Below are 16,352 nucleotides of genomic sequence, written 5' to 3' on the forward strand. Positions count from 1 at the left end.
AATTACAGAAAATAGAATCGATGTGTTATTTTCTCTATGGCATATCTTTTTCTCCTTCTTTAGATTTCAGCCACTCAGACCTGTAAGTCCTCCTCAAGTGTCCTTCCTTGCCTATATCCCAGCAGAAAAGTGAACTTCGTTTCAGAGGCATTCACTCACTATAATGTGTTGTGTTTGCACCTTAGGCAATCATTTCTTCCAGAATGAGCCTGCAAAGGGCAGAAGGAAGTCAACTGCCAGTTCAGTGGCTTCTTGGTGTTCTGTGGAAAAGTGTAAACTGTTTTATAACTTAACTTTGGTGGAATTCTTGTCATATTCTTGGTGCATTCACAGGATCTTAGTTATTAGATCACATAGAGATAGAACTATTTTTTTCCAGAGGAGAACAAGCATGTGGTTACTTTATTCTTTCCTATATCCTCTCCTTTTATCTATAGAGAGATTATTATAATTTATTATGATTGTTAGGGCTTCATGTTCTGTTAACACAACTGTCACAGATCACCACAATGTTTTCCTATATTGTTTAAGAGAGGCTTTCTAATACAGAGTGAGTGACATCATTCATCTCCATCTCCCCAGCTCAGGAGCTCAGGAATTCAGGGATACCCCTCTAAGCTTTTCTTCAGTTCATTCTTTTACTTCTTTCTCAGGAATCTCTCAAGGACTCCAGTTATAATAAGGAAAAACATCAATAAGCCATTGTCTCTATTAAAGGAAAGGTGATTTGGCTTCAAAATTTTCTTCTTTGGAGACAATGAATCAAGGCTGAGGTTTCCTTTACGGCATAATACAGGCACTGTGCTGCCTAACTATAAGAATTCTGCTCAGAACTCCACAATACCAAATCCATGACTACAGCGCTGTGTTAATGAGTAACAGTAGTGCTGGTACATCTGTGCCCGTGGCAATCCAGCATCAAGTGTCCTAACACCATCACTGAATAAAAGTAGGGCACAACACCTACTTCTTCCTCAGCAGTAGCCAAAATTGTGTCCCTTTCAGGAAGCTTGTATTCTCCACAGAGGCTACAGCCAGAGTTCCCATGAGACTCTTTTCCTGCCTCACCCTTTCAATTTTCTTTTCTTGAGCAGTCAGAAACGGATATATCTCCTACTGAGGTTTACATGTCAAAATATCCAGTTATTTACTGAAACATTATGAAGTAGACACCTGCAGAAGTGAAGGGGAAAGACAAATAAGTATATATAAACAAATAAGAGGTCTCGCACACTTCAGCAGAGCCAGGAAGTAACATTGTCACTGCAAAGCAAAACTCAACAGGAGCAGTTAGTAGTTCTGTATATGAATTTTGTCTCTTTCTTGGGTTCTTGTAGTGAGGCAGTGAACCTGTGTCTGATAGCAGTTCCGTTGCTGTCAGGTTCAAGATAGAGGGGTGTATCTAGGCAACAGGAGGAGGGGTTGCATGAGAAGAAAATGGTAGATGGGGTGTCTGCTCTGGAAGTTCTCCAACCAGCAGTTTGTGTTAGAGGTTTCCCTGATGCTGCAGACTGGGTTGGCAGAGCCTGGCTGAAGGAGCAGTTTCCTTACTTGCAGTATTCTGCAGTGACCTTCAAACACAACAGAAAATGTATCTTTTGAACCTTACATATTAAATTATATTGATTGATTGATTGATGGATTGATTGATTGATTGATGAAGAGATTACCAAAAATGTAAACTCAGGAGAGCAGGAAACCCCAAAATAGCAGTCGGAGGATATGCATATAAACTTAGACAGACTATGGGCTGCAGTATTAGTGCAGATCCTCGCGGCCTGTCATAGGTAACATCCTCCCAGCCTTTTTGATGTTGCACTTTCACTTTTGCATCTGGGCAGCCTGACCTTTACATCCATCAGATAGTTAAAGAAACAGCCCACATCTGCCCTTCTATCTAATGTTAAACTACTCAGATCTGTTGTTGTTTGTGTTCCTCCTGCAGGTGAACGGTATTGATCTTCGAGGTGCTACCCATGAGCAGGCTGCAGCTGCGCTGAAGGGGGCCGGGCAGACGGTAACAATCATAGCACAATACCAGCCGGAGGGTAAGCAAAATAATAAACTTAAATCATATGGTAAAAGATAAGTGCTCTAAAGCCACCTGTTTAATGGGATGAGGCTGCTGTAGGTAGTGCTTTGCCCAGCTGTCGTCAGAAGTCATCTGGAATGAATATCCAAGTGGCAATTCTATCCCAAGGAAATGGCTGTATTTTTAACACAGAACTATTTTATGCAACAGTAAGAGCTATCTTTAAATGTGTATAAATAATCAACAGTTAATAATTTTATTTTCATTACTGCTCATTTTACATTCTTTTCTATTCTCCTTCTGGAGACAGTGCAAAAGATAAGAACGAACAGAAACACCAGGAAGATCTGAAGTTGCTTCAGACTGTCAGATCAGAATCAAAGAAAGATAAATGCTTCCTGCTAAATGCATAGAGCTTCTCATGATTACTTTTGGATGATGGGGTTGTCGTACCTCCAGGGCAATTAGACCCAGATAACAAATACTTCCTTGAGAAGATGTTGATGCTTTCTAAACAAAAGCGTCAACAGGAAATTCAGCAAAATGTAAGACATTCAAGGTGAGATGTATCATATCCAGAACTTGGTGTCTAATATTTTGCTTTCTAGAGTTTAAGCTTGTTTCAGTGAGAATAAGTAGGGATTGTTTGATTTTGCAAGTCCAGAGTTAAGTGGCTGAACTCTTTCTCATTGTCCATGAGCTACAACATGAATGACTCTCTGAGGCTCTCATGGAATTTGTGAAAGGAATATTACTTCCCGATAGAAACTGTCGTTTTCCTCCACAGAGTCATTACTTTGAAACTCTTCCCAGATGAATTCAGTAACTGTAGGTGCCTGTGAAGACTTGCTGACACCATTTTATCAGTTTTCAGTAAGCAATTCTAGCTCAATTCACAAGTCCTGCTATGACCTGTCAACACAAGCTGTTGATTCTGCCTCATTGTGCCCAGCCTAGGCCACATGTAGGTCTCAACTGGAACATGACAGCTCTAATAGCAGGTTCAGCCAGTCATTTTTGGCAGGGACACAGGGAAGATGAATTAGTACTGCCAGTATTTGTCCAGCAAGAGATCTTTCTTTCCTTCAGATCCTGATGATAGCAGATAAGGAAAAAACCAACTGGTATTTTAGTCAAACTTATAACTGTGCCTTATATCTGATATCATGCACTTGAATCACCAAACAGAATAAATTAGGCCATACTAAAAAAGGAGCAGATGAGAGCAAATGCAATTGCAAGTGTCTATCTTTAGTTAAAGAAATAGAACATATTAATATACAAATGCATAAGTAATAATCAAAGTTATTTCAAAGTATTGAAAAGCAATTCCATTACAGATAGCTCTCCACTGGGTTCTGAATAAAACCATGTTCCCATTAGTTCCAGCAGTCTTGTTTGCTGTCTGGCGATTTTATACTGCAATTATCACCATGGTGTCTGAGTACTTGTAGCAATCACTGGCATTTCACAGTTGTTCTATGCCATGGTTAATATACAGAAAATACATAACTTGACAGATTTTTCCTGTTATATTTGCACTTGTAGTTGACATATTTTTTCCTTATATTTTACCAGCTCTGTACTATGTCAAATTCTGGTTTAGCGAGCATGCAATTCAAATTATGCTGATGAAATCCATCAAGGATCATGTTGCATATTTATTCCCTTTTTCCTATAATGCTGCTTCATTCACCAAAAACCCTGTTGAGGGCAGACTTGTCCTGACTGTTGAGTTCTTGTCAGTGAAGAGAGCCAGTTTCCTGTTTCATGCAAATAGTTCTAAACACACTGAAGAGAGTGGAGCTGGTGAAGATCAAGGCTCAAAAGTTAGCCTTTTAATAGAAAATGATTCAATCTTTTAAGATATTCAGTAGCTGTCCAGCACATGTAGTATAACTGCTGAAGTATTTAATTTTAATCTGAGATGCTGGTTAATGCCAACTGTATAAATATAGGTGTGAAATGAAGTATTTCTGTATTTCTTTGTTAAAGATACCTAACAGCAAAGAAAAAGGTTTTAAACCAGTTGTTTAGATAACCTTGGCAAGGAATTTAAGGATTTACAGGTAACACAGAAAGACAAACACACTCAATATCAGCATAAAAGCTTATTTTTATTCTGAAGATCCTGCAGAACTCTTTTTGTCCCTTCTCTGTTATTTATATCTGATCTCTTATTTACCATATCTTGATGCATATATTTGAACGTAGTCATAAAATACAGTCTTAAATCTGTGCTTCCCTCAGGGGCTTCTCATTTTAAAATGCTTCCAAAATGTGTAAAGTACATAAGCAAAGTAGGCTTGTAGCTTGATTTATCCATTTTCATACTGGAAGCTCTGAGTTATTACTACAACTTAAAGTTTTTGGGGGGACATCCAAGAATAACCACTGTATATGTTAATCAGTACTATTTTATTGCATTGCATTGCATTGCATTGTATTTTATTTTTTAATTGTATTTTATTTCCTTTCATTTAATTTTATTTATCTTTTCCAGATTATTAAGCCTTTAGATGCTGTTGCAAACAAAAACGTTCAGTGAAGCCTTTAGCTATTGTTATTTCAGGTTTTAAGTGATGTTGATACAAGTGCCAGTTAATACAATAAGCCAGCTGACAGTTAGCAATTCAAATATTTAGTAGGGAAAGCTTATATTCCAATTCTTTAGTTTTTATGCACTAAGGAAAAGCTTACAGCACACTTATCTTGGCAGTGTCTCCAACACCAAATAATATACCTTGCTGAGGGGAAAAATAGTGAGGTGGATCCTACAGAAACAGCTTTCAAAGTTTAGTTTTGCTTCCTTGTTTCAGTCACAAGTTCATCTAAACCTCCTATGAGTTCCCCTCACATTACTGTGTATAGACTTGGTAGCAAATCTCATGAGAATTGCAACTCCTGGAAAAACATCTAGTGCTCGCCATCAACTTGAATAGCTTTTCCTCTTGATATTAAGGCACTTTGTTTTCTCATCCTGTCTAGAACAAACAAGTGCAGACTAGCTGACATAGAACAGCATCAGAAAGCTTTTGGATGCTGTCAGACTTGTGGTTGGTGATGGTGTTTATCTGAACCACACTGCCTGTCCCCTCATATGGAAGTGGTCCTGGAGCAAATACGGTGAAGGAGCACAGAAACAGTGAACAAAGGGAGTGGAACATAGAAGCAGTGATTGCATGAAAAGGAGCTGAATGGAAATACAAGGGGTAGCATGAAGAATGGAGAACTCAGCTCTTCTGCTTTCCACTCCCTGTTTTCCTCATGTATGATCACCATCTTTATTTCCTTAATTTCTCTGAGAAATAGAAGAGCAAAAAGAGATGTTAAAATCCAAACAGAAATGCAAATTCAGTGAATAAAAATGTGAAAACAAATAATAGAGACTAAAAAGTCAGAGTTCAACATTGAGAGTATAGATTATAGCTTCAGGAACAGGAGCCATAAATCTGGGCTTTTTGAATCGTTCCTTACTTTTCTTTTAAAAACTGAAGATCACCTGTGTACTGTACCTTATGTACATACATATCATGCAGATCATGTAATGTCAAGCATCGTGATCTCTAACAATCACTTTGGATATAGTTCATGTGGAGGTTTATGCATGTGTTCAAAGTATACTAGCCATCCCCGGGCTTCAGAGATATGACTTTTTATATCCATGGGCAGCTCACATATTCTGTGCATGGTTGAAATTGCTAAAGAGAATTTAAAGACCAAAAGCCAGATAGAACAAAATTAAAAGAGGAACCAATCGCTTATACTTAGCTTTGCACTCCAATTTTTAATGTTCTTGGAAGCATTTTAACTCTCCTCTCAGCTTAGCAACTCTCAGATCACTTAAAACATTGTACAGATATGGAGCTACTGAGCAGGACCTTCTGCAAAATAAAAACCTGAGCCTGGACATTATCCTAAGGTGGAACAGTGTGTCCCTGTTAAATAATTAATTAGAAATTAAAATGGGAACATATCCCACATAGGGAAACACTTTTTTACACTTAAAGGTTTTATGCAGGACATCTTTTGATGTTAATGGGAACTGTCGCAAATTACAGCCCAGCATGGAAGAAATTAGGGAAGGAAACAAGCAAACAAAACATTTTGTCATTGAAACTGAAATGCATTTTCAAAGGAAAATGAACTTCGGTTGAAATAGTGACAATTTGTCCTGAAAGACAGAGCTTGGGAGTGGGGGTAAACAGAATATTGGACTCCTCATGAAGCTGCTAAAAAGCTTTATTGCACATTTTAGTCTCAAATACTCATGTTCCTTCCCCCTGCAGCAGCATGAAAGGGTAGAACTTAGCCCTAAGAATATTCAGTGTCAGTGGTCTGTGAGCTGCTTTGTGCTGCATTGCAGTGCCTCTGCAGCTATTCCCTCACAGCAGCCCCTGGAAAACTTCAACCACTCAGAACTTTCATGTGCTTTAAATCTTTCAAGTCAGCCAATTAATTTGCTTTCTTAACAGCTTGCATCTAGGGAAAACATTCATTGATTGCAGTTTGATTAGTCCAGCCAAGAGTAAAGGGATTAAAATGTTACAGTTAGAGAATTTCTGCTTTATCACCTTTTGAACTAGCTGTTAGCTGCTTGCTCAGTGGCTCTTGTGCCTGCCGTGCGGTGAGTAGCTGAGGTTTAGTTAGAGCAAGAGTATCAGATGAAGAGAGGCTGATAGGCAGTGTCTCTCTTTGCAGATATAAGCTAAGGAAATTACTGGAGAGCTGCACCTACAGTTAAAAGGGTCTCAGGGCAGCTACACGCACTCGTTTGTTCTTTTGTTCCTGAATTTGGGAGGCATTAGAACAGACCTAACATGCATAAGCAGCATCACCTTTTACAAAAGCATCCCTCTTGACTTACAAATTCTTTTGACCTGCCAGTGCATGAGGTCTGTTTTTTTTACAGTATCAGAGTAAAAATCCAGGGATCACTTTTACAGGTCTCTCCCTGAATAGTCATGGATGCTTTTTAGCTCTTTATTCCATATCATTCCCCATTCCTGCCTCAGAATACAAACACGTCTCCTGTTTTGGTACAACAGTTACATATATTCCTGATCAGATATTTAACCTTTCCAAGACACTGCAGGAATAAGATAGATACAGAATGTATGGGAAGAACAAATTATTCATAGAATCATATAATCCCATTTTGGAAGGGACCTTAGGGATCATCTGCTGCAACCTTTCTAGGCAAAGCATGACTTAAACTAAATGTTCCAGCACCCTGTCCAGCCATTGTGCGCAAGTGTCCAATTCTGGGGAATCCACCACTTCCCTGGGGAGATTATTCCAAAGGCTGATTGTTCTCATCAGTTGGAACCTCCCAGTGAGTAACTTGTGCCCATCACCCCTTGTCTTTTCCATGTGACTCCTTGTAAAAAGGGAGTCTCCATTTGTTTTTTAGCCACCCTTAAATATTAGAACAAATTGTTGTATTTATTCATCTTTGTCTAGGTCGCTTCTATACTTTGAGATGTGAATGCTCATGTTAAAGGCCCCTTTTCCCAGCTGTTGAAAATCAATGTATCCTAATTACTTGGATAAAGTTGCATTAAAGCAGTTGGCTTTCATCTGGAAGCCACTGTATCCAATTGCCAAGGAATGCAAGATATTAAGGTTATATTTCATGCATGTGTATTAAAGAATAAAACATAATCTTGGAATGGCCAAGCTAGACCTAACCAAAAGCCCATTTGCTGGGGATCCTGTTTCCAAGTGTTTTCCAACAGTGGCCAACAGCTTAGACAGAGAAGAAAGCACATGACAAGCAGATAGTGTTACGTGCACTGAACACTGTCCTACTGACCAGAATGGTTGAAAAACCCTTTCCTTGACCTTTTCAGATCCTAATCTATTGATAATAGTTGATAGGGCACCAAAGTTCTGCTATGCAGGAAGCAAGGACTGCAGGAGTCTCATTCAAATAGCAGTATCAAAGGCTGCTTTTCTTCTTTTCCCTTTTTTTTCACCCTGTTTTTACAGTAGCACCTCCAACTGTACTGTTTTCTTATTTACTTATAAAGGGGGTTCTTACTAAGTTACAGAATAGTTAAGTTCTTTTCTCTAGATGGGTAAATGTCAGGCCTATGCCTCCCTTTCTTGTCCACGATATGCTGACTGAAGAGAGGTTAGCCTGACTGCAGGTGGTGCTGCCAAAGCTGGTTCTGCTGCTTCTGGTAATTTTAACAGGTTTTGTTCCATCAGAAGTGCAGAAGTTCACTGAACAAGACATTGCTTCCTTGTTGTAGAGATTTCTCTATAAATTGGTTAACAGTGCTATGTGGCTGCGCTATACAACTTGGTATGTGCTTAAAACTTAAACTCTGGCACTTACCCTTGAGTGCTCTAGGTTATGTCAGCAATACACGGTTAGATGTTGAGATAGGTATCTGCTATTTTCTTTGTTTTGATCTACTAAATACAACTTTTGTACCCTCAGGACAAAGGCAGCAGTTGCCAAGGTAGTATCCCACTTGTCTGGCCATGTAAGATCCTTACCTTAGGGGAAGCTTTTGTGCCTCTAGTTGCGGCATGCTATTTAAAGCATACTGCTTTTATTTTTACATCGTTGGAGCGAAGTCTTCAACTTCATCATTTCATTGCAAGTAAAGAAAAAGAAAAACCAACAAAACAAAGCAAATTTAAAATTTAAAGGACAGTTTTAAAATCTCCTGCTCCACTTTCAAATTCTTTTATTACAGCATTTGTTTTCTGTTTGCCTGAGCTGTCCTTACCACAGCTTCCACTCTACTGCAGATCAGTACCTAAGAGAGACTCTGCCTCTGTAATGGACAGCACGGACAGATATTTCTGGGGCTTTCCAGATGCCACAGCTGAAGGAGCACCAGGGATTACAAATGTTCTTTTAAAGTCAAGCCTTTGTAGTATTCTCCTAAGATACAAAAGGTTATATTTTAATCCCTCGGCTAAATTTAAAGATCACATTCCCAGTAGGGTTACACAGTGTAACTCATCCAACATCGAATATTTTATAAAAAGCAGAATTGTGATGGTGTTCTGCTTTGTCTAAAATAGGCAGCATTCACTGTGCTTGAAACAAGTTATTTGATACATTTTCTTCATGTTTTTATGCAGATTTGTTTGTGTTTAATGCGGTCATCCCAGTCTGCTGGATTGTACTGGCTGTTTTCTTACAGACTCCTCCTGTGCTTTCTCAATTCCCATTTTCACAAATGCTTCCTTTTAAGTGCTTATTTTGTGAGTCAGTCATATTTCACTCTTGTTTCTATCACTAGGCTTTAAAATTGCTTAAACAGTATATTTTTCCATAAAGTTGTCAATGTCAACTGTAGGAAATTGTGCAGGGAAAACATGATTTCCTTCTAAAACCTGTCTTTTCTTGTTCTCATTTTAAATGTGACAACATGAAGTTATGGGGGGGGGGGGGGGAGTGTCTGTATTTCTCAAAGTTTTCATTGTAGTGTTCAGTTTTTTGTCGTTCATATACAGCCTTCTCTGCTTATTATTAATCGGTTTTCTTTGGCAATTCATTAATTAAAATTTAGCAATTTCCTCGTTACTCTTTTGTTAGGATAATCAAGTCTCATTGGGAAAGCTAATAGAGAGGTTTTCGTTTTGCAACAGCTGTTATGTTTGCAGCTGCTAATTTAACCGTGAACTATGGGCTACAAATTCTTGCCACTTTTCTTCCCTGTTTTAAAGTTCACTACATTGAAACCTGCTTCACCTGTGGTTTTGCCCCTCAGTGACAGCTCTTTCAGAAAACAAGACCTTCCAACAACATAAAAGACATGTCTGGATCTATGTACTGGCCTTGTAGTAGTTTCTCGTCACTAATAGGAATAACAGGTTTGGAACTACAGTGATACTACAGGAAGGGTTTCTCTTTTAAACTAATACTCTGGGTTTACATCTCTGGCAATAAGGGAACATTCCCAACCACTTATCTGTCTCACCATAATGGAAGGAATGAGAGCTGGAATTGGGAGTGTGCTGCTGAGTTAGCAGACGGGAGCCCAGGGTTCTTCTCTTTAGAACCAGATAAGGGAAAACCTTGAAAGTATTTCTGAATGCATTTGAGTATTTCTTTCCTCTACCACTCTCTTTTCAATCTCTAATTGTGCTTTCCATCTGGGGAAAAAGAATCATTCCATGCTGAAGGCATTTTGTATTTGTTTCCTTTCTTAATTTTTAAGCAATAAATTTTACTCTTTTTTTTCTATCTAGTCCTTCCACAATGGCATCATTTCATTCACCATGTGACTCCAGAAGCTCATATTTATTTCAATCTATTCACCTTAAAAGGCGTTCTCTTTTTTTTTTTCTTATGGATTTTTGCACTTTGAATAGATACAGTTTGTCGGGTTTCGTTTTTGTTGGGTTTTTTTTGTTGTTGTTACCTTCAGTGTCAGATTCTTTTCTTTCTTTATTTGCATTAATAAGGACTGTATAAGTCTGACCTATTTCATTGCTACTGCTTTTCCCAGTCTTCATGATAACTTACACAGCCTCAAGAGTAGAGGCTATTATATTAACTTGAAACTGGTCCTGGGTGATTGGGCTATTAAAGATACTAAACTCTCCACAAAAGTATTTTTTACCTGAACAGTTTAACATGGTTTATTTTAATAGAGCTCAGAAGCTCACTAGAAACCTCCTCTGCCTTTAAGTGCATTACTTCATGTGGAGACATGACTGAAAATACAAAACAGCCCATAAATTGGATGAAACTTTGCAGTACAGACAGTATCTCTGACATTTGTGTCCTTAAACTAATGCTAAAATGCAGGTTCTGTACAGTCCTTGTGTGTTCAGCTCATGGCCCCAGAGAATGTGAATACTAAAATACTAGAGAAGAAAGGGCAAAAGAACAACTATAGATCAAGGTCCATGATATGAAGGGATGGAGATTTCCCAAAGGATGTGGGGATTATAGCCTGCTTGAGATCCCATGCTGAGGGAGGATAGCAAGCCTGACATAAGTGACAGCTGTTATGGTAGCATTGCTAAATATCACAGGGGATGATGCCATACTGGGGATTTTCTTGGCCTGGTGCTACAGCTGATGTCAGCCCAAAGTGCACAGCAAGGTCAATGCAAGTAATAGGGACAGCCTTTCATATTTCACAGTTTGAATGTTTATGGGTTTTAACACATACAGGGATTTTCTTTTAATTATATTACAGAGATAGGCAAATGCAGACTAAAAAAGTAATGTATTTCTTTAGTTAAATGAGGCCATTGGCTACGCTGGTTGCCCAAGGTCTCTCAATGGAGAGCTCTAATCCTCTCAGAGCCCATTCAGCCCCTGAGGGTGAGGTTAGCCTCTCCTCGATAGCTATAGGGGGAACTTCCATGACTAACTTAGGCTGGATGGACAAAGCTAAGGCTGGATGAATTAACCTCATCCAGTGTCCCTGAGAAGTAGCTTCTTGTAAAATGCTATGCAGGCAGATGAAGTTGCTTTCCTCAGCTCACCAGGTGAACTGCTAATGAAGCCATAACTAAATTCTTTGGCCACTATGCCTTTGGTTTAGTCTCTAGACAACACTCTCTCAGGAATAATTATTGAAACAAGTAGAACAGTTAATACTTTCAAGGAGGGAGAAAAATTGGGGAAAAAAGACAGACAACTGTTGTGATTCAGTAGAAAATTAACTAAATTTAGAATTTCAACACAAGATAGGAGATTTATAGATGGGTATTTACTTATAACTTGAATTTAGGAATGTTGTTCGATCTGAATTTATTACCAATGAGTGAGAATGATGGCAGAGTGTGAGAAATGAAATAAAAAATAAAGCATGCACTACTAAAATAGAGAAGGACAAAAAGGTAAAGGGAAGATCTACACTCAGGTGTTCCTGAGCACTTCACTTGCATGCACAGCTTCCTGAAGGATTTCACTTGCAAGCATGAATAGTTACAGTTCTCTATGTGCCTTCCTAACTCTGATCTCTGCTTGCTGAGAGAGGTAACATAAGGGATATTTAGTGAAAGTAGAAATACTGATGTAGGGCTGACTTAATGGATAGGTGACCGTGTCATTATTATGAAGAACAGAAATGGCATAAACTTTGAGTATACCAGAAATAGTATAGACTTTTATGCATGTATGTACACACAGAACCATTGGAAACTGGAATTTGGGATCCACATGGGTAGATTTTAAGAGCTGCATGGGATGCCTGCAATAGATTTCTTCACAGTTGTCATATGCCAGACATTCTTTGATTGTGTGTGCTAAGAAGTTGTACAGTATCACATCTCACACTAAGCTGTGCCTGAGATTTTCAGCAAGTCAATTCATTGCCTCTGCAAATCTTTACTACTGAGCTACTTCTACAATAAATTCCCCTCTTCCATGATCTTGATCAACATCATTCTTTCTTACATCATTTTTCATGGCTGTTAACCTGTCAGTTGACAAGAGAAATAAGAATCAGATTTAGACTTCATTGTCAATCTCAATGCCTCACTACAGACTCATTGAAAATACTTGATTAAACTCAGAACCATTGAAAGAATGTCATATATCATGTCAGCTTCAAACCCCCCCTTGCTTAATACTAATGTTGAATAGGAAAACCTTTTACATGACAGATGAATGCACTGAAGATACATATCTTTGATTTCAGCCTCTCTCACCCGCATGATGGCTACATTAGAGACTTAAGTGAAAGCTGAAGTAAATGGACTTTAAAAAATCAATTATTAACCATAGTTCATCATGAAGAAGCCTTTAAAGATATAGCATTCATCTGGAAAGGAAAAATTTCTATATATTTTAACATGAGAATCCATCTTCTTTTAGAAGCTCTGGTATCTATTGGACATAAGTACATTTTCGCTCTGGTTTCAGGATTAGAGATGGCTTCAAGGATATTATAGTTAATATTTTCTAAGCCAGGTGCTCAAAGTTAAACACCAAAATAGGAATATCCTGATTTGCTGCTCTGCTCAATTTTTATGTGAATGATCACTTCTCTTAAAGTTCAGCTTAATCATATTTTATAGTTAAACATTGACTTAGAAATCTGGCATTAGTCACCTGTTCTGCAAAGTTTGTTATTAAACGTCTTGAAGTACTTTCTAGTGACTTTCCCATTCTCCTTGCAGTTTGCAAGGGAAACATGTAAGACTAGCCCAAGTAAGAAGTACTGGGTTTAGCACTTAGCATACTGCGTATTTGCTTTTAAATGGTTTACACAGAATAGGTCAGAATTATGCAGAAAATTCAGGCTTTACAAACTTTACACATTTGCAAATGCTGAGTTTAGCTATCGCTTTAGTGCTGTTTGGTGCCTAAATACACAAAGAAATGTGTAACAAATGTGTAAATCACTCAGATTACTTTAGCTTCAGTTTAATACATATGACTCCTAGGGAAGATTTTTTCTTTGAGAGGCTCAGAGTAGGGGTTTTGTTGCTGTTTTCTTGTTTAAGATTTTCCTCCCCAGTAAATCTGGATCCTGATGTTTGTCTACATTAAGTCATCTACATCGGGTCATCAAAACTCATGTCAAACTCATCAACTGCTTTTGCAAATCTTGCTGCTCATCATTTCAGGATATCTTTATGTGGTGATAAACTACACAATGTAGATCAAGGGTCATCTTGCCTTGTAGTGGGCTCCATCCCCACCAGAACTTTGTAAACCTTGCTAAAACCTTTCTCCGTCATTCTGTGTCAACAAGTTTCCATGTGTATGTATATAGCATTGCAGAGTCCTCATGCATTTGCAGTGCCTGTGTCTTCCTTCCCTCTTGTACCCTGCGTTGACATGTGGGAGCATGTAGAGGGGATGGCTGAGACTGATTGCCCAGAACTGATTAACTTACTTTGTTTTTGTACTAGTCTGGGCACCAACACAAACACAAATTGTATGGCATTATATTGTAGCCCTCAGTGGAGATTTTGCTGGCTTTCCTCTGGCAGAGAGTCAGGCACTGAGCATGAAAGGGGGACAAAAGAGAGAGCTTCAAGGACCTGATACTTTGTCCTTTCTGTGATTTCATTTGTGAAGTGAGTGCTGAAGGTTTGCTGTACAGCTGGGCACTTCAGTGGTGGTTGTAAGGGTGTTGTGTGTGAGTCCATACTTTTCAGTGTTGCTCTTTAAAACCTCTGTTGTGTTGCACATGTGTATGTGTGTGTTTGTGTAGAATTTCGTGTGGAGACCCCGACCACCTAAACCATTCCTCTGATAAAAATTATCAAGGCTGAGTCTGAATTAGAGGGATTAATTACTTTTTCCTGCAATTAGATGCCTGCATCTCTGCTAGATGCTCTGAAATGTGCATCTAACTTAGAAATTTAGACTCTTTCTAAAGGAAGACAACTAACACTAAGGTAAGTATCTTCTTTATGTTGGGTTGCCAGGAATCCTTCCCAGCTGTTTGTAATGGTATCTCAGTATTTACTACTAGAAGAAGCTCACATTCTTATCTTTCTTGGGTTGGATTCAGGGGAAATGTAAATGCAGTCTGTGGTTAAAAAGTCAAAAGCAGGTGATGGTTTAGGGAAAGCGATCATTGGAGGTTACAACAGTCAGTGGGTACTGATTCCTTGGCTGTGCATAACTGTCTTCTGATTATTTTGTTAACCAGCGTAGCCACCCTTAATACACAAGAAAAGTGTATTATGGATTAGTTAATAATTGTGTTTTGAAAGTACAAAGAACAATATAAGTGCTAATTATTGTATAGAAACTGTAAGTTTCAATGTCAGGAGTCAACCTTCACTGGAATAAAGACTTTGTAAATTAATGTCATTACTCACTAACTTTGTACATTTGGCATTGTCATAAATTAACCCAAATAGAGGAGATGCTTCTGCAGCATGATGAAAATAACTCCTCCAAAGGAAAATGATGAGTATCTTGAGCACAGCAACAGCTTTATTCTGTCTTGTTTGTGCATTCCCCATAAATATTTTATTTTAATTAAAAGAGATTAAATTGCATCAATTATGTCTTATCAGTGATTATATGAAATGAGTTTAAAGTACTGGGAATGAAGGAGGCATCATTGGTTCTGGGCTAAAGCAGCTGTGGTCCAACATGTAGATACGGGCAGCCTGGGCTGGAGCCTGGGCTCCACCTCCAAGCTGCTTTCAAAGCAATTAGAAGAATGGTCATCTGTTTTCTGTTTAAATCCTTCCATAATGGAAAATTATGGTGGTTTACTAAATGGATTTTTTCACAAATCCAGATGGTTTCCATGGAAATTTTCATCTGCCAAATGAAACATCTCACTTCAGAATTGCAGAAATTCAGAAAAAAGCCAACTTATTTCCATTTGAAAGTGCTTTTGTGTTATCCTTTGATACATGTTGGATCATCTCCACACTTTCTGCTCCTCTGACTGGGCACATCTCTCAGGATATACCCTAGACAGGAGCGCATAAGATACCTCATTTCTTGGCCTTAAGAGTGGAGTAGAAGTGTAGGAACACAACAGAACTGTGACCCAAATGAGAATAGTTTTAGTTAAGGGCCAAAAATATAACCATTTTAGGAGGAGTAAAGGAGAGAAATCAGTTCTGGTAAATTTGCTTTTCTGAAAAAGGGGTACAGATTACTGCCATCATGAAATCTTCAGTTTATGCTCTTTACATTGCATTTAATTTCTGGATGTGCTCCTGTTGAGAGATCTTTCTGTGATGTTTCAAACTAAGTCTGTAGGTGTTTTAGAGAGGCATGGGAAACCTGAGGGTGCTAAGAAGGTAAACACTGTTACAAGTGTTAGGCTTGACCTAAATTAAGGTATAATTTAAAGGTAAACAATTGCTATATTTATTTATATGTATTTATTCTCCCTTCCATGTAAACAAGAGGAAGTAAAGGTAGCAGCTTTGTTGATGTTACTAAGTCCTTCTCAGAGTGAAAACTGCTGGTAGTACCTTTCTGCCCTTAATGTCATATAACATTCAGTGCACTAGGATGTTATGCTAGAAGCCCAGATTCAGATGGCTTAAAGCCAATATGCCGGCCAATGTGCCTACCAATTCACCAAGTATTATTATTACATTTAGTATTATCTCTATGAAGATGCCAAGACACTCAATGGGAAAGGCTGGGCACAGGGATGCTTTGGGCTGTCCAAATCTGGGCTCCAGTAAAAGAACGGTTGATACTTCTCTTGTGTGTGAATAAATGCCCAGCTATGAAATGGTGCTGTTTGTTAATACTTACAACAAGAGACTGATAAAAAACACCTATCAGAAAAGTCAGTATTTATCACTGGATTAGTTGCTCTGGCTCTTACAATAGCGTTTTAACTTCTGTGAAGAAGTCAGAGTATTGCATTGTCACTTAAGCACTGTGACGGTG

The 16,352-nt window shown here is 38.4% G+C and overlaps 1 protein-coding gene across 37 annotated transcripts in view; it reads left to right on the plus strand.

Annotated features, from left to right (window-relative positions):
• The window catches only part of DLG2 (discs large MAGUK scaffold protein 2), a 1,002,605-nt gene that overhangs the window by 801,247 nt on the left and 185,006 nt on the right, over nucleotides 1-16,352 (plus strand). For all 37 annotated transcript variants that reach the window (XM_061343348.1, XM_061343335.1, XM_061343334.1 and 34 more), the window contains one exon: nucleotides 1,946-2,048. In XM_061343348.1, coding sequence (XP_061199332.1) covers nucleotides 1,946-2,048 — 103 coding nt within the window. The remainder of the gene's footprint in view (nucleotides 1-1,945; nucleotides 2,049-16,352) is intronic.

Source organism: Neopsephotus bourkii, unplaced genomic scaffold, assembly GCF_033783945.1.
Source record: "Neopsephotus bourkii isolate Nb327-2 ecotype Australia unplaced genomic scaffold, CSIRO-AGI_Nbou_v1 NB_1825, whole genome shotgun sequence".
Lineage (NCBI taxonomy): Eukaryota > Metazoa > Chordata > Aves > Psittaciformes > Psittacidae > Neopsephotus > Neopsephotus bourkii.